This window comes from Heterodontus francisci, chromosome 30, assembly GCF_036365525.1.
Source record: "Heterodontus francisci isolate sHetFra1 chromosome 30, sHetFra1.hap1, whole genome shotgun sequence".
NCBI lineage: Eukaryota > Metazoa > Chordata > Chondrichthyes > Heterodontiformes > Heterodontidae > Heterodontus > Heterodontus francisci.
In genome coordinates, this window is record NC_090400.1 from 42,589,137 (window position 1) to 42,608,674 (window position 19,538).

The following is a 19,538-nucleotide window of genomic DNA, read 5'->3' on the forward strand; positions in this document are numbered from 1 at the left end:
CCATGTCCATTTGTTTATTCGGCCATATTAGCAATCAACCTGGAATGCGAGCACCCCCACCTTTAACGTCTGGTGATCAAAGTCCATTGTGGGTTGAATGTGACAGGGAATGGTCCTTTGTCCTTTCCAAGCACTGTCTGTTAATATGCAAATGTCTTTCCAGCCAAGGGTCCATTGTGGGTTGAATGTGTCAGGGAATGGCTGCTTTGTCCTTCCAAACACTGTTGGTTAATATGCAAATGTCTTTCTAGCCAAGATCTGACAATTTTTTAAACCAAGTCCTTTCTTCACTTCAACAACAGTTTGAAATTTAATGTCCATGTGGCAAAATTAATATGCCTCATGCTTGACAGGTGGGGCCTGCATGACACCTCCACACCCAGCAGAATGAAATGCAATTTGAGAAAAGAGCACTACATTAAAAGGGTCGAGAGAAAAATGTAAGATAGTGAAAAAAACTATGCATTTCTCTCATTCATTACCATTCATTCATAAATCCTAAAACTTATTACAGCCTGTCTACTCTTGGCACCAGTGCTGCTTAAATTGTCCCTTTTTGGCATCCCAATAAATATGTGGTTCTTTTTTCTGGGAAGTTTCTCTTCTGTTAGTCCATTTCCATGGCTGCCTCAGGTCTTTGTTCCTGTTGCGATCTGAAAAGGGGGATGGGATGGTTTCTCTTTGGTTCTGACTGTGGGGGTGTATTCTTTGTGTCCCAGAGGACACTCCTGCCCGCAGGTATTTGTGCAGACTCTACTGCACGCCCCTGTGACACTTTGACTAGGTGAGGCACCACCCTCACAGTTTCTGTGCCCCCTAGAGGTCTTTCTTTGTCTCTGCAGGTTCCTGTAAATGCTACCAACTCTGGTGGGGTGCTTCTAGTGTCTGCATTTACATAGGAGGTTGTGCGGTCAAACTTTTCACATTTTTGGGGGTTGACTGACCAGACAATAGGGGTTTCATCCGGAATTCCTGCCGAACTTCCTTTAACCTGCCCTCTTGGAGACTTTTTCTCCTTCCCTTTCTAACCTTTTGCCAGCCATGTGCCTGCCTGTGCCTTTTTGTTCTCGATGGGGGTCCCTTACAGTTCACTAGCCCTCTGCTGGCGGGTCCTCCAAACACTGGTACAGAACTTAGGGGTGCAGGTTTCATTATAGGTTGGTGTTTTCCCTCAACCTGGCACATGTGGCAACTCCTGCAGTACTCCACCACATCTTTGTTGAGTTTTGGCCAGTCAAACTGCTGACTTCCGCAGGCTTTTTTCTTTCGTAAACGGGCATGTACAGCCACTGTAGTCTCATAGGCCCTTCTTAATATTTCTCTCCTGTACCTCTGTGGCACTACTAACTGGTGAACTACTGTCCACTCCTTGTTCTCAGGTCTGTGTGGAGAACTTCACTTCTCATCAGTACCTCATTCGTTAAATAGTAGCAATCAGCGACTCCCTCTGCTTCACTTTCAGACTGGGCAGCCTGTGCTAACTCTCACAATACTGGGCCAGCTCGCTGAACCTCAGCTAGGGAAAATCCATTTAATTCATTCCCTGGGTCTCCTAACTTTCCAAAGAAAGTCTTAGACAGGCAGACCTCATGGTCATTTGCCTGCAGTGCCAATGCAGTGTCCTCTGGGGGAGCTGGTTTGATCATGGCCTGATCCACTATACATTCAGGGAAACTGCAGGGGTCCGTCTCCCGCCACTGCCCTGTCTCTGACTTCCTGCGGTCTTTCTTTCACTACTGGGGGGACTACCACCTTCACCCCCGCCAGATGATTACCTAGGAGCAGTCAACCCCATCCACAGGCAAACTAGGGACAATCCCTATGGTCACCGGTCCCGAAACTAGGTCGCACACCAGGTACACCCAGTGTACAGGTACAAGCATACACTGCCCTCCAATACCATTCAGCACCATTCTGCTGTTCACTGAAATCTCAGGGGGAAAGGTCAGGCCTTTTCCCAGAAAAAGGGGTCTAGTGGCCCCTGCGTCCCTGGTAATTACTATGGGCTTGCTTACCCCACTCGAGGGGTATGGGGTTACTTTCCCTTCAGACACAAAACCCTGATAACCCTCAAGAATCCTATTAAACTTTGCTGAACTTGCAGCTGTAAGCTTCCTGGGTCTCACTCTTACTGCAGTTAAAGCAACAGCTTGTTCTGCTGTCCTTTCCATCAGGTTTGCTTCTTCACTGAATGGGTGTGCTCTGATTAACCCTACCAGTTTTCCCTTTAGTTTCCAGCAGTCAGCTTTTAAATGCCCTGCTTTATTACAATGGAAGCACACAGGTCTCTGGGTCTCACTCTTGTTCATAGCACCTCGCTTTTTGGCTGTAGGAGGACTTCCTGTGTCTCCTGCTTTCCTTTTTCTCCCAGGACTGCTTGGGCTCCGGTCACCTTCCCATCCTTTGTCCTTTTCGGATTTGTGGGGGTGACTAGGAAAGGTTCTCCCCTGGGAAACCGACTTAAAAATTAAAGAAAACATCAGTTAGAACAGCCGCTTTCCGGGCTCTCTGAACTCGCTGCTCCTCTATATGGGTTTTTGTGGAGAGTGGGACAGAGTACTTAAATTTCTCGAACAGAATTATTTCTCTGAGATTTGCATAGCTGAGCTGTACTTTAAGAGCCCTCAGCCACTGGTCAAAAGCCAGCTACTTACTTCTTTCAAACTCCAGTTAAGTTTGATTAGCTTACTTCTTGAGGGTTCTAAACTTTTGGCAATAGGCTTCCAGTACTAATTCATATACCCGAGGATAGCACTTTTAAATGTCATGGGCTTTTCCAGTTAGCTTGCTTTGCAGTATAAGAGGCCAGGTCTCAGCTGGCCATTTTAGCTGCCTTGCCAGTTTCTCAAAGGACACAAAAAATTCTGCTACATCTTTTCCATTGAATTTTGGAATTGAGATAGCTTTAACAATTCTGTACCCAGCCCTGAATTATACTCCTCCATATTGGCCATGCTTTCACTGGGCTTACTCAGTCGCCCCCTAGTTAACTCAAGCCGTCTTAGCTCCCTTTCTTTGCATTCCTTCTGGAATATTCTTTCTCTCTCTCTCTCATTCCTTCTCGTGCCTTTCTTTTTCTTCACATACCTTCAGAAAGGCTCTTTCTTTATCCCTCTCCTGCCTCTCTCTTTTTCCTGACTCTCCCTTTCTCTTTCTCATTCCCTGTCTTCTAATTCAAGTTTCCTTTGTTCCAATTGTATCTTTGCTAGCAGTACCCTGTCTGGTTCGACTTCTCACACTGCTTCTGCTTCTTCAGATTCAAGGGAAAAATGGTTGGCCACTAGCCTCAGGAGTTCAGACTTCCTAGACTTGCCATGTATAGTGATCCCACACTGCTCAGCCATTTTTATTTATTTATTTATTTAGAGATACAGCACTGAAACAGGCCCTTCGGCCCACCGAGCCTGTGTTGACCAACAACCACCCATTTATACTAATTCTACATTAATCCCATATTCCCTACCACATCCCCACCATTCTCCTACCACCTACCTACACTAGGGGCAATTTACCTATCAACCTGCAAGTCTTTGGCTGTGGGAGGAAACCTGAGCACCCGGCTGAAACCCACGCGGTCACAGGGAGAACTTGCAAACTCTGCACAGGCTTTTTCCTCAACTCCTCCATAGACAGCACTTTTAACTTATCCCAAGTTACTTCACCCTGGCTTGGAGAGCTACTAGCTTCAGTTGCAGACATGCTAGTATTCAATCACACAGAACCACCAGAAAATCTGTATTGAAATCTTACTCTGGTCTTACCGTAACAGGGTTTTATTTTTAAATACACTGTGTTTTTCGCTCCCCCTTGGTGAATCCTTGTTCACCATTTTCCAATTATAAGGCAAAGAAACCAGCACAAACAGGCTTTCTTAGGCTTAATGAAGAAAAGTTGAAATTTATTAAACTTAAACTCTAATTCGGTTAATGCCTATGGATACACGACGTGCCCGTGCTAGCATGCATACGCTATACACACATGCAAAGAGAGACTGAAAAGAGCAGAAGAAATAAAGTGGAAAAGCTTGAGGCAATATCTGAAGAGTTTTTGTTTCAGTTCTTCAAGCTCACTGTAGAGTCCTTGATTGTAGGTAGATCCTGATTTTCGCTGAGGCCCAGTATTCTTCTTAAACCTTGTTCGCTGTAGGACACTTTTCTCTCTTGGGGTTCATGTGTCTTCAGTGGATTCAGAGGCTTGAGAGAAAGAGATGGGAGCAGACAGGAGAGATCTTCTCAGATCAGGAGCAAACAGACTTACTGCCCAAACTGTTTGTAATTCCAATTCAAAAAACTCAGGTTGCCCAGCAGGTTAGCTATGTGACTAGCCGGTATGACCATGTCCGTTTGTGTATTCGCCCATCTTAGCAGTCAATCTAGAATGCGAGCTCCCCCATCTTCAATGTCCGATGGGCAAAAGTCCATTGTAGTTGAATGTGTCAGGGAATGGCTGCTTTGTCCTTCCAAACGTTGTCTGTTAATATGCAAATGTCTTTCCAGCCAAGATCTGGCAATATATTTAAAGCAAGTTCTTTCTTCACTTCAACAACAGTATGAAATTTAATGTCCATGTGGCAAAATGAATATGCCTCATGCTTGGCAGGCGGGGCCTACATGACAAAGGATATACTTGCCTTAGAGGGGGTACAATGAAGTTCACTAGATTAATTCTTGTGATGAGAGGTTTCTCCTATGAGGACATAACATGGGCCCTGACAACAGTCCGGCAATAGTATTGAAGACTTGTGCTCCAGAACTAGCTGCACCCCTAGTCAAGCTATTTCAGTACAGCTACAACACTGGCATCTACCCGACAATGTGGAAAATTGTCCAATTATGTCCTGTGCACAAAAAACAGGACAAATCTGACCTGGCCAATTACTGCCCCATCAGTCTACTCCCGATCATCAGTGATGGAAGGAGTCGTCAACAGTGCTATCAAGTGGTACTTGATCAGCAATAACCTGCTCACTGAGAGCCACTCAGCTCCTGACCTCATTACAGCCTTGGTCCAAACATGGACGCGAGCTAAATTCCAGAGGTAAGGTGAAAGTGACTGTCCTTGACATCAAGGCAACATTTGACTAAGTATGGCATCAAGGAGCCCTAACAAAACTGGAGTCAATGGGAATCAGAGGGAAAGCTCTGGCTGTCTGGAGTCATACCTAGCACAAAGGAAGATGGTTGCGGTTGTTGGAGGTCAATCATCTCAGTCCCAGGAGTTCATCAAGGTAGTGTCCTAGGCCCAACCATCTTCAGCTGCTTCATCAATGACCTTCCCTCCATCATAAGGTCAGAAGTGGGGATGTTCGTTGATGATTGCACAATGTTCAGCACCATTCGCGACTCCTCAGGTACTGAAGCAGCCCGTGTCTATATGCAGCAAGACCTGGACAACATCCAGGCTTGGACTGATTAGTGGCAAGTAACATTCGTGCCACACAGGTGCCAGGCAATGACCATCTTTAACAAGAGAGAACCTAACCATCTCCCCTTGACGTTCAATGACATTACCATCGCTGAATCCCCCACTATCAACCTCCTGGAGGTCACCATTGACCAGAAACTGAACTGGACCAGCCACACGCTGTAGCTACAAGCGCAGGTCAGAGGCTGGGAACTCTGTGGCGGGTAACTCACCTCCTGACTCCCCAATGCCTTTCCGCCATCTACAAGGCACAAGTCAGGAGTGTGATGGAATACTCTCCACTTGCCCGGATGGGTGCAGCTCCAACAACACTCAAGAAGCACATCACCATCCAGGACAAAGCAGCCCACTTGATTGGCACCCCATCTGCCACCTTCAAAATTCACTCCCTCCACCATCGATGGACAGTAGCAGCACTGTGTACTATCTACAAGATGCACTGCAGCAACTCACCAAGGCTCCTTCAGCAGCACCTTCCAAACCCATGACCTCTGCCACATAGAAGGACAAGGGTAGCAAATGCTGGGATAACCACCACCTAACACACCATCCTGACTTGAAACTATATCGCCATTCCTTCACTGTTGCTGTATCAAAATCCAGTAGCTCCCTTCCTAACAGCACTGTTGGTGTACCTACATCCTAAGGACTGCAGCGGTTCAAGAAGGCAGTTCACCACCACTTTCTCAAGGGCAATTAGGGATGGTCAATAAATGCTGGCATGGCCAGTGATGCCCAGATCCCCCGAATGAATAAAAAAAAGTAGGGATTGAGTAGAATGGGCCCATACTCTCTCGAATTTAAACAATTGAGAGGTGATCTCATTGAACATATAAGATTCTAAGAGGCTTGAAAGGGTCAGGAGACTGTTTCTCCTGGCTGGAAGGTCCAGAACTAGAGGGCAAGAGTCTCAGGATAAGGGGCCGGCCATTTAGGACTGAGATGAAGAGAAAATTCTTGACTTAGAGGGTTATGAGGTGTTGGAGATCTCTGTCCCAGAGGACTGTGGATGCTCAATCGTTGAGTATTTTCAAATTTGGCCTCAAAGGGCTTCTGTGACAACATGCACTACACTGTACAGTTTGATGTCTCCACTTCTGACAGTTTCAAAGTGAAGAATGGAATGAAACAGGATTGTGTCCTAGCCTCCACTCTGTTTGGCATCTTCTTCTCCATGCTCCTGAACTTCGCCTTCCCTGCGGACATGGAAGGAGTCTTCTTTCACACTAGGTCAGATGGCAAGCTCGACAATCTATCAAGGCTGAAAGCGAAGACAAAAACACATTGCATCCTGATCAGAGAACTCTTCTACACTGATGAAGCTGCGCTAGTCACTCACATGGAAACACAGTTACAAAGACTCATGGACTGTCTCTCCCATGCCTGTAACTTGTTCTCCTTGACCATCTTTCTTTTTTCTTTTGGGCCTCCTTATCTCGAGAGACAATGGATACGCGCCTGGAGGTGGTCAGTGGTTTGTGAAGCAGCGCCTGGAGTGGCTATAAAGGCCAATTCTGGAGTGACAGGCTCTTCCACAGGTGCTGCAGAGAAATTTGTTTGTTGGGGCTGTTGCACAGTTGGCTCTCCCCTTGCGCCTCTGTCTTTTTTCCTGCCAACTACTAAGTCTCTTCGACTCGCCACAATTTAGCCCTGTCTTTATGGCTGCCCGCCAGCTCTGGCGAATGCTGGCAACTGACTCCCACGACTTGTGATCAATGTCACACGATTTCATGTCGCGTTTGCAGACGTCTTTATAACGGAGACATGGACGGCCGGTGGGTCTGATACCAGTGGCGAGCTCGCTGTACAATGTGTCTTTGGGGATCCTGCCATCTTCCATGCGGCTCACATGGCCAAGCCATCTCAAGCGCCGCTGACTCAGTAGTGTGTATAAGCTGGGGATGTTGGCCGCTTCAAGGACTTCTGTGTTGGAGATATAGTCCTGCCACAGTTACAAAGACTCATGGACTGTCTCTCCCATGCCTGTAACTTGTTCTCCTTGACCATAAGCATCAAGAAAACCATGGTCATGAGACAAGGTGTTGCACCTCCGCCCCTGATCACATTAAATAATACCCCACTGGAAGTGCTTAGCAAATTCTGCTGCCTTGGGTCCACGGTGACAGACTATCTGTCCCTTGATGCAGAACTTGATACATGCATTGGGAAAGCAGCTACCACCTTTGGCCAACTCTTGAAACATGCATGGGATAACACCAAGCTTACCCCTAGGAACAAGCTGATGGTTTATAAGGGGTGTGTTCTCAGCACCTTGCTGTATGGTTGTGAAACATGGGCAATTTACAGCTATTAGGAAAAGAAGCTCAATAATTTCCTTCTTCACTGTCTGTATTATGGGTATATCCTGGCAAGACAAAATCACAAATGCGGCAGTCCTCTCAAAGGCAGAGCTGCCAAGTGTGTTGGCACTAATCAAACAGAGGCGGCTTCAGTGGATCGGACACATTCACAGGATGGAAGACGGTCATATATCCAAGGACCTTCTGTATGGTGAGGTAGCCAGGGCCAGATGACCAGTGACCAAAAGCTTTGCTTCTAAGATGCTTGCAAGTGTGACATGAAGGCTCTAAATATCAATTATCGCACCTGGGAGTCATTAGCTGGCAAAAGAGGGAAATAGCGACACATCCTGTGGACTGGTGTGCACTACCACGATGACTAGTGGTTACAGCAGCTTGGCAACAGGCGCCAACGTCAAAAACAACAATTCACAGCATCACCTGGCAGCTTCATGTGCAACACTTGTGGCAGAACCTGCCTCTCAAGGATTGGCCTTCACAGCCATCAGCAAAGGTGCACCAAGAGAAGATACCCCACCTCAAATGGATTGTTTGCTGAGTGTCCATCATCTTTTGTAAATGGAAGGATGCCAATGGGAATCAAGGCATATGGGGATTGGGCAGGAGAATGGAGTTTAGGTGGAAGATCAACCATGATCTTATTGAATGGTGAAAAAGGCTTGAGAGGCCGAATGGCTTACTCCTACTCCTATTTCTTATGTTCTTATATTTTTATATTCCATGAGTATCAGAATTAGTTTCAAAGCTTTGTTTAAATTTAGATTCATCCCGAGTTGTTCAGTTTCGGGATTTAGAACAAAAGTGAAAGTGGATCTAGAACTTTTTTTCTCATTCTTGGTATGCGGGCATCACTAACAAGGCTGGACTCATTGCCCACCTCTAGATGCTCTGAGAAGGTTTGGTAGATCATTTCAGAGGGAAGTTAAAAGTCAACCACGCAGGTTTGGGACCGGAGTAACAGCTAGGCAACACCAGGTAAGGTAGGTTTCTCTGACTTGATAAGGTGTCACATGTTCTGATTTAAAATTGGATTCCTCTCTCCTAGCTTATCAGTATCACTGGTCAGTGCACTAGTAGAACATAAAATAGCCACTTCCTTTGGTAGCATGGATTGCACTGGGGTATAAGATGGGAAATAAAAAATAAGGCCAGTGACAATATTTTGGCTACAAGGCCTTCTTGAGGTGGAATGTTGAAAGACAAGGAGAGGAAAATGAAGTGAGATGATTAACAGTTATTGGGTAATCATAGGAGTGGGTGAAAAGATAAGAATATGAAAGAGTCTGAAACAGGATAAATAATGAATACTAAAAAACAATAAGGTGATACAAGAGGTGACAAGAATAAGTACAGGAGGATACAACCATAAAGCTGTTGGTATGACATGAAACCATAGAGGGGAATGGATGAGGAGGCAAATCCATCTACTTAAATTAATAACTATACACACATTCATGTTGAAATCAATGCCACACCTACATTACCAGATGCAGAAACAGGAAGAGTCCCTGCGTGATTTACCTGATTTAATCTGTCTATCTTTTCTTCTTTGGTTTCTCTATATTCACCCTGAATATAGTTTATAAGGCTTTCAATAACTGAAAACTCAGTAGTGCTTCCCAAAAATGTCTCCATCAACTGGACAAACTGCTGCTTGTTTAGAGAACTCTTGTCAAAGGGACTTGTAATCAGAGTATGATCATGGGACTGGATGTCTGAGATAAAGCTTGCCAAATCTGTACAAAGACAAGCAAAAAAGAGGCTCTATTTATCTTTAAGCAATTTAATCCTTCCGTCTGAGTAGTATTTTCTCACAGATGATGTTTTACTGTTTAAATTCTTTTAGTGTTGCTACATAAAAGGAAGACCTTTTTGTATTTCAAGCTACTCTATGGAATGTAGCAAGGTTGTGATCTTAATAAGAAGGCTAAAGAAAACATCAGTTGGATATGCAAACTAAAGCAATTGTATAAAACTAAATCATTTACTTATATTTGTTAAATGTTTTTGCCTAAAAGGTTGACTGCATACATTATCCCAATGGCTCAGAACACACAGATCACAACTACCACCCCTCACATGCACTGAGTTAGCTGATCTCAGCCAGGGGACAGGAGAATATTGACAAGAGCGAAAAAAGATATATTCCAATGGCGAATTTTACATTTGTACAAAGTACCATAATTTATAGAATTTAAAGCTCAGGAAGAGGTCTTTTGGGCCAATACACTTACGCTCCTTCTATTATCAATGTAGGCAAATTAAATGGCCAAACAAGTGCAAATCTTCAGCTTTGTGCATCTCATTTCATCTTGGCCTGCCCAAATAAAACCACCATTTCTGATTCAAGATCCCAACATACATAACTGGGTGCTTCAATGAGTTAAGCGCCGGGTCCTCTTGCTTCAGTGATGGGTATATCTCACAATACTTGAAAACTATAGCAGGACAATAAATAAGCAGTGATCCAGCATCCATTTTACATGTGTTGATCAAGTGTAATGAATCAGAAAATTTATTCTTGGGTACCAAAAGTGAAAAGAATGTTCCTTTCCTTGGCACTAACATTCCTCACATTTTGTTGAATACAAAGAACTCATTTCATAAAGGCTGCAAAAATGGATGATAATACTTAATCTCTCGATCTATTTTTATTGCTATCAGTTTCTATGCATCCTTATTGTTTTTCAAGTTTTGTGACGAACCTATAAAATGGACAAAAATGCAGGGAGTACCTGGAAATTTAGATATTGCTGCAGTCTGCTCATCAGGAATGCTATGCTGAGAAACTTTATCAGAAATAAGGTCACCTGCAAGTAATTGTAAATGAAAATCCACAATTATGTTGGTACAACAGCTTTTGGAAAAATTCTAGATCAACAGCTTTCTCTGCGCCAGGATCAAATGTGAAGTTTACATTTATAAAGAAAAAGTTCTAAGAGCACTTTGGTCTCTTAATCAACAAGAAGTAATGTACAAACAAATCTCAAAGTAATTAATTAATGGAAATGGAGGAACAGAGCCTGAGTATTGGAGGGAGAGTTTGGAGACTGAGAAAAAATTTGTTTAAGAATGTGTTTTGAGTTGGCTTTTAAAGGTGAAGAGAATAATGGAGAAGCATGGGTAATTAATGAGAAAGTTTCAGAGTGTGAGGCTGAGGTACCTGAAGGTTTGCCATCAATGGTAGTGTCAACGGAGAGGTGGGGGCTGATACTCTGAATAGTCAATCTAAACATTGCATTTTATTGCCAAAATACTATTTCATGTGAATTTTCGATGGGTGATACTGTAAGTGGAGCAAATAAGGTAAAAATCTTTATCTGTTTCATTTCAGATTTCCAACTCTGCACTTTTCACTTCTTGTGAAAGACATTATATAAATGCAAATCTTTCTATTGAAACACAAAACAAGTTTTTTAAGTATTAAATTTAGTTCTCAAGCACATTTCAGGGAAGAGATGTTTTTGGCATCTGATTAATTTCTCTCTGCCTTTCACTATCAATTATTTCTGATGCTTTGCAGTTTTCTTTGATCTTACTCTGTGCTACGTTGTCTCCTTTAAGCCCTCATTCTACTGATAGCATATTTCCCGCTTTACTTCGGCTACCATATCAATTTTCTTTTGCTCATCCTTACCATCATTTGCTGTTAAACTGAATCGGGCCAACTTTTTTTGTGTACTCTCTCTACCTTCCACCACATGGTCTTCTTCAGAGTCTCCATTTTCTATCTCTCTTTGAAATGGTGTCTGGTCAGCCACTTCAGCTTGCTCCTGGTCAGCTGTTACCTCATTTTCAGTATCCAGATGTGCTTCAGCACTAATGTAGTCATTTCCAAAGTCAAGAATAAAGTCATCAAGTTCCATTTCATCAAGCTCAATTACTGGCCCTAGTGAAATGGCAAACACACAAAATTTAAACAGCATTCTAACAAACAAGTTTTGCACAGTTATTGTACCTATTTTTTACATTTACTGGTGTGTTTTTCCCATATTTCACTACTGCTTTGAAAGTTATATTTAAATTTGAGAATTGAATTATCTACTTAATTATCAATACTAACATTAGGTCAGAAAATTCACTTGCTGTAATCTTGTAAATTTACAATTCTGACCTACAAAGCAGCCCACTATATGGTAAGCATATGAAATCGGAACAGTAATAAATGTGAGTAGTTTGTAGGAGTGTCAGAAATTCAGTTAGTCAATCATTTGTCAAAGATAGTGTATGGATTCAAATGGAGTTGTGCCACAACTGTATTTATCTTGTCTGGAACCCTGAATTTTAATCCAGGCTATTAGCTAATAAAGATCAACTGGGGCCATTTTGAATATTACTTAGTTGTTAATAAAATCAGTTGTAAATCTAATGTATTTGGTATTCCAATTGCAAAAGGATGTTCAGAGGAAATCCTAATGAAGCTTTAATGAATGCTTTTGAGGTCATATCACATTTTAAGTTTTCAAAACATTACACAGAATTAGTGTACAGCACATAAAACAAGCCATTCAGACCAACTGTTGTCATTTGTGTGGTATTTATGCTCTACGCGAGCACCCGACTTGATGTAATCCGATCAACATATTCTTCTGTTCCTTTCTCCCATATGTACTTACCAGGCATCCATGCTACTTGCCTCAACTACTGCTTGTGGTCGCAACTGCCACACTCTAATCACTCTCTGGGTAAAGAATTTTCTTCTAAATTACCTAATGGAGTTATTAGTTACTATTGTATATTTATAACCCCTAGTTTTGTTGTCATCCGCAAGCAGAAACATCTTCTCTATGTCTACCTTACCAAACAATTTCATAATCGTAAGGACCTATTTCTCTATTCTATGATTCGTATAAATTATTCCCTCTAGAATATTAATAGTTGATCTTACAAAAAGATCAGATATGAACAGAGCTAAAGTCACAGGTTTGTTGAAAGAAAGGAATTATATCATTGAATTTGCCACGGAGATTTTCCACAATCTGCAAGAGACTCTGAGAATTTATCTTCTTTTTTCATTCTTTTCCTAATTACACTGGGGTTAAATTGGATAGCACTGAAAATGGGCATGGGGATCGCGATGCATGAGTAACCTGTTCAATGTAATGCAGGCAGCATGCCAACATCGTGCTGCCTGCTAATTTCAATGGCTGCTGCGTGCAGGCAGTGTTGTTCATTGTCTGCACACATCAGCAGGTGGCTCCAAAATCATAATTTGCCAGCACCATTTAAAGCTATATTGTGTCTGGAGCAGGTGCTGGCAGTCGTGCAGGAAGTGAATTTTGCCCAGGAAACGTGAGAAACGGTATAACATGCAAAATAATGGGCTCCAAGGTTTTCAAACGCTGCACTGAAAGCTTTGGTAGAGAAGGTAGAAGGTACAAGGAAGATGTTCTTTATTTGTAGGGGGCAGGAGTCCCTCCAGACACACAGTCAAAAGGCAGTGGGAGCAGTTGATCGTGGAGGTCAATGCCAGTAGCCAAGCCCCAAGGACCTGGATGCAGTGCCAGAAATTGTTCAATGACCTCACACAAGGGGTTGAATTTTATTGGGGTGCTGCCGTCTGCGTTGGCGCCCTTTGAACTCGGTGGTGAGTCCGCATTCGCTGGCCGCCGCCGAGCCCCCGCAATATTAATCACGGGGGCTCATTAGAATCACAGCGCCGAGCCACCCTCCCCATATTACGTGGGGAGAGGCGGGACATTCGGCACAGTAAGAGTTTTTGACAGTTGTGCAGCAAGTGCTGGGGCCCTGTTTTAAGCACCCCAGCACCTGCTTCCTGACAGCTGTCAAAGAAATACCTACCTCACTGCTGAAGAGTGGGGCTGCTGTCAATCTGGAAGCAAAGCAGAAAGTGCTGCAGAAATCCAGCAGATCAGGCAGCAACTGCGGAGAGAGAAGCAGAGTTAACTTGTCCAAGTTCACTGACCTGAAATTTAACTCTGCTTCTCTCTCCACAGATGCTGCCTGACCTGCTGAGTTACCCCAGCACTTTCCGTTTTGCTGCCACATACTTACCCTGCTGTATCCCAGTGTCCTGTGAAGTTGTGATCCTCTTCTCCCATACAAGTGTAACATTCCTTCTTGTAGGCGTGCCGCACCTGGGTGAATAATCTTAATTTTGCATATTCCACGATGTGAGACTTAAACAGACCATAAAAGGTATTACAGAGGTTTACAGAGAACACAGTGACACAAATGGGAATGCACGGGTGTCACAGCAATGTAAATACGTCTTTCACTAAATGTTCCTCACCAACATGTGTGTCCTTTTCTCCGTGTGAATGATGTGTGCCAGCATGTAGCGCCAATGTCACATCCCTTTGCACAGTTGGCTCTTCAGGACTCAGGACTCAGCAACATGGACATTGGCTCAGTCAGCTGCTGCCTCTAATGGTTTACACAGGGATGGTGCAGATGTAGACTGGTGCACAGCAGGTGAGCGAGGGTGATGTGTGGCTTACAGAGCCCTGTGGAGCAGACAGCCTTTGTCGGATAAGCCACTGCCATACATCCCTAGCTCACTGCTAGCCCTGCGTGCAGAGCCTGGGTGCCATCTGCCCTCCCATGCATCTTTCATGTTGTAGGTCCTCAGAGTCCTCATAGTCCGAGGAGGAATCCTGTTGACGCCTCTCCTCATCATGCCAGGCCTGGCCCCCACTGGGTGCGTAGTTGTGCAGAGCAGCAACGAAAGGAGCTGGCCTTTTCAGCCCGTAGTACAGGGCATCACCCTATCCGTCCAGGCATTGGAAGCGCTCTCAGCATGCCGATCTCCTGTTCAATAGTGGCTCATGTAACTCAGTGGCTGGCATTATCTCTCCTCTGCAGCAGTGGTGGAGTCTCTCACTGGTGTCGGGAGCCATGTCTGCAAAGGATAGCCCTTATCTCCTAGCAGCCATCCTTCCATCTGAGCCAGTTCAGTGAACAGCGGTGGCAGGCAGGACTGGCGCAAGACCCAGGTGTCATGGCAGCTGCCTGAGAAGCGGTCACACATTCTCTGCAAACATCTGCAGTGATCACATACCATCTTCATCTAGATTGAGAGGGCTCCTTTAATGGTGATGTCTGCAGGTGGTAGCCTGGCAGGAGGCCTGATGGCCACATGAGTGCAGTCTATGAACATTATAACCTATGGTTCTCCGGCAATGGTGCCAGAACCAATGGCACTCTGGGTCTGGCTGTGAGACTACATCCTGAAGCGGTGCTGCTGACTCTGGTGGGCCCCTAAAAGGCTGCAGAGGCGTCAGGCTTGAGAACCACTGCCATTATGAGGAACAAAGGCGTGGGATGTCCACCGGAGCCCATGGGCTGCAGGTCATCCTTCAGCAGGGCACAGAGACATGTCACCACCCTCTCTTTATGCGCAACCTACTCTGACACTGGCGCTCTGACATCCGATGGCATGTCATGTGGGGCATGTAGATGCACAGCAACCGTAATGGCGAGCTCCCCTTGGGGGCTGATGCTCATGACCGGGGGCCTCTACATGGATCGCACCTGCCTGTTGATATTGCCTCTGGAGCATACGGATCCTCACGTGCAGAGAATCACACAATGTAGGATGAGCCATACCTATTTCCATGTGAGATAAAGTTGAACACCGCATGTATTTGAAGGTTCCTAACAGGGCACGGATTGGTGTTGACGGGCACATCAGCTGCTTTCCTGGATCAAATATGTGGCGTGCCATGGCATTGCCCATCTTGGCCAACACAGTGTGGCACAGCATGACCACATCAAGATCCTACCTGCTGAAACGATTGCCCCCATCATCCATAAAACCTTAATGCTCCTGCCCTTTCTAGCACCCTCCCCACACACAGGGTGCCTAGTCTGCCATTGTCCCCTCACAAACACAGAGTACACTGTTAATGGAGGGATGGTCCATGGTACCTCCCTTCATGCCAGCACAGCTTTCCCTCCAGTAATCCCAAACCCCCTCCCTTTCAGAATGCAGAGCGAGACCCCTGCATATACCCCCCTCCCTCCTCCCTTTAAGAATGCAGAGTTAGACCCCTGAATATTCTCCCCCTCCCTTTAAGAATGCAGAGTTAGACCCCTGAATATTTCCTCCCCCCTCCTCCCTTTAAGAATGCAGTGTTAGACCCCTGAATATTCTCCCCCTCCCTTTAAGAATGCAGAGTTAGACCCCTGAATATTCCCTCCCCCTCCTCCCTTTAAGAATGCAGAGTTCGACCCCTGAATATATCCCCCCTCCCTCCTCCCTTCTGTAATGCAGAGTGAGGACCCGCTGGCTTTTCAGATCGAGAACGGGACGACATGTGACGGCTGCCCATTCAACGATAAATCCAGCAGTGTTGGTGGAGAGGCGGCGGGCTGCATAATCAGCAAAGGTAAGTAATTATTACCATATGTTGATTGTGGAGCTGCCTCCATACGGCAGGGGGCCGCACCGAAGTCCTGCTGCTGCCAGAAATATGCGGAGGGCCCTTCTCAATGTCGCGGGTCGAGGCGGGCCTCTCCCTGCAGCATTTTAATGCCCCCGCGCCACGACCTGCGGCATCGAGGGGCCAGTAAAATTCAGCCCAAAGGATCAAAGTAGATGAATTCATCTTCAAATGCCATATTCTGTCAATTGCACCACTAGTCTGCTCAGATCACCACACCCCATCACACACCTACTGAAAATATCTATCAGTTAGGGCTCACACCTCACCCTCACTTAGCAATGCTGCAAACCTTGCATTCACATCTCACAGCTTGCACACACTTCCAGCTATTCAACCATGACAGTCACATCAGCCAAACAGACTGTACAATACTCACTGATGCACTTTTCTCTCTCTTGCAGGACACGGTGACACACAACCAGAATCCCCATGGAAGAGACAGTGCTGGAGGGACAGCCATTGCTGAGGCCCTCGCCAGCGGTGGAGCTGAAACTGTTGAAGATGACAGTATCCTCCTACCTAATCCTCCTTCTCACATCTTCCTTTCCTCTCATACTACACTCTCTTCTGATTTACAAGCTGCAGATGGTGTAATCATGCACCTTATACATTTCCCCATCCCTCCCCACACCACAACCTTACCCTGTGCCTTTTTCCTTTCAGATATACAAGAGGTGCAACCTGTCCAGGCAGTGCAGGAACACCAAGAAGAGAGCGATGAAGAAGACACAGCACTGTCACTTGATTTCACATCCTGATGGCTGATATTACGACCTTCATTGCAGCATATGTAGCAGCCACCCAACATCTGAGTGCTGTAGTGGAAGCTCAGACTGAAGTTATTCAATGTCAATTTGTTGCAATGCAATTGGCCTCTTGGTAGAGGGGGAGTGGGGGGGGGTGCTGCTGTCTACTAGATTCCCTGCCGCTGGTAAAATGCCAGTGGTAGTGGGAAGGCAAGGGACATGCCATCCCCTGCCCTCCCACCCAATTTCTTTGGAACCCTACCTCATCCACTCCCTGAGGCTCTGTAAAATTCCAGGCACTATTTCTAACAGTACTGGGAAAAGAATCTATTATCAGATATCCAGAACCTTCCCTGTTCACTGTTGCTTACTCTCTACTATCTCTCTTCTTGTTTGTACTCACATTGTCTTGGGTTACGGAATTCAGCTCTATGGATGCCTGAATGACGATCATAGAACTGTTCAAGTAATAAGATAACCCTGTGTCTATAGAGAAATCCTGTCTGCAGAGAAGAAAGATGTTGAAAAAATATAACTTAATTATTTAGCCAAGCCAAATACACTATATTGCATAAATTAAAGCATTGTGATATTAAAATTAAATCATTCCTGGATTTTCCTTTTTTTATGTCAGCACTAATCAGTAATGGTTATCTATTATAGGTAAAATCATGAAACATTTCTCAACTCAGTATACAGTGATCCAACAGGAGACATTTTCTGTTCAATCCATTCTGTGCTACTGGTATTAGTTGAGGGTCAATATCTGTCACATCTGTATGTGTCTGGGTACAGGATTTGTATGTGCCTTTCATTATTATTCACTTAAAACATTTTTCATAGTCATATAACATAAAAGGAGACTAAATTTGGCCTATTGTACCTGTGTCGACTCTTTGAAAGTACTATCCAAATAGTTCCACTCTACAGCTTTTTCCCCACAGCCCTGCCAATTTTTCCTTATCAAGTATATATTCAGTTCCCTTGTAAAAGTTACTACTGAATCTACTTCCACCACCCTTTCAGGTAGTGTATTTCAGATCATAACTGGATGACTCTTAACTGCCCTCTGAAATGGCCGAGTAAGCCAGTCAGTTATCAAGGGCAATGAGGGATGGGTAACAAATGGTGGCCTTGCCAGCGACAGCCATATCCCATGAAAGAATTTTTTTTAAACTTGCAACTTAAAAATTTCTCCTCCTATCCCCCTGGATTTTTGCCAATTATCTTAAATCTGTGTTCTCTGGTTACCAAACCTCCTGCCAGTAGCTACTCTATCAAATCCCCTCCTAATTTTGAAGAATTCTATTAAATCCACCCTTAACCGTCTCTGCTCCAAGGAGAATAATTGTAGCTTCTCTCATCTCTCCACATAACTGAAGTGCATCATCCCTGGTCCATTCGAGTAAAGCTTCACTGCACTCTGTCCAAGGCCTTGACATCCTTCCTAAAGTGTGGTGCTCAGAATTGGACACAATACTCCAGTTGAAGACTAACTAATGATTAAAGGTTTACATAACTTCCTTGCTTTTGTACTCTATGGCTCTATTTATAAAGCAAAGGATCCTATAAGCATTTTAATAGCCTTCTCAAAGTTGTCCTGCCACCTTCAAAGATCTGTGTATGTGTATCTTCAGATCCCTTTCTTCTTGCAGCCACTTTAAAATTGAGGAATTTAATTTTTATTGCCTCTCCTCATTTTTCTTTGGAAAATGCTTTACTTCAAACACTTCTGCATGAAATTTCATTTACCGTGGCCCCAATATTTATTCGGGGCTGTGAATAGAGTTGATGAGGAGGGGTAAGTATATAATGATGAGAAACTCGGAAGTGAGGGTTTCAGACATCCTCTAAATTTAAATGCAGGCATCTTTAAACCTTTAACAGTAACTTCTCCACCCGACACAGCCTGATTAACAGGCTGACTCCCTGTTGGTCGGGAAAACTGCCGAGAAGCAGATGCCAAGTTAGTAGGAGATTGCAGGATTTTGCTGTGGGCCGGGAGTGGGGGTGGGGAGGCAGGGTGGTGGTGGCGTGGAGGGTCGGAGTTCCTGGGGACATGGGGGAGTCAGAGGTCATGGAAGTGTGCAGGGTGTTGGAAATTGTGGGGAGGTTGGGGATTCAGAGATTGCAGGGGCAAAAGGTAGTGTAGGTGCCAGCTCACTGGAGGGTGAGGTTGTACATGAATTCTGCTGCAGAGGACTCAGATGAGAACTTTGATGGGGAAGCCTAAAGAAAAAGTCTGATTGGTATGCACAATGAAATGCTGGGAGTATTGGAAGGCCTGTCAGAAAAAGCCTGCGTTCACTGCTAAGGAGCATGTAGGGGTCCGGCACCGTCCTTGCACAGAGCTTGATGTCCATTAATGTACATTGCAGACCCAAGCATTATGCAGCGTCTGATGGCTGATGTCTCAGATTCCAGTGCAGCACAAACAGAAGCTACCCAATTTCTGGGTGCTATAGTGGAAGATCAGACTGATGTCATGCAAAGTCAGCTTGCTGCCATGCACATTTAGATTGCTCAACATCCCTGGATATAAAGTTTCCAAGGCAGGATAGAGATGGGGATAAAAAAGGAGGGGGTGTAGCATTATTGGTTAAGGAATCAATAACAGCTGTGAGGAGGGATGATATGCT

General features: G+C 44.7%; 1 protein-coding gene across 1 annotated transcript in view; it reads right to left on the reverse strand.

The window, feature by feature from the left end:
* Nucleotides 1-11,403: 11,403 nt before the first annotated feature.
* LOC137346711 (serine-rich adhesin for platelets-like) overlaps nt 11,404-19,538 on the reverse strand; it is a 109,387-nt gene continuing 101,252 nt past the window's right edge. Inside the window, exon 6 of the mRNA XM_068010445.1 lies at nt 11,404-11,634. Within this exon, the coding sequence (XP_067866546.1) occupies nt 11,626-11,634 (9 nt within the window). The 3' untranslated portion in view covers nt 11,404-11,625. The remainder of the gene's footprint in view (nt 11,635-19,538) is intronic.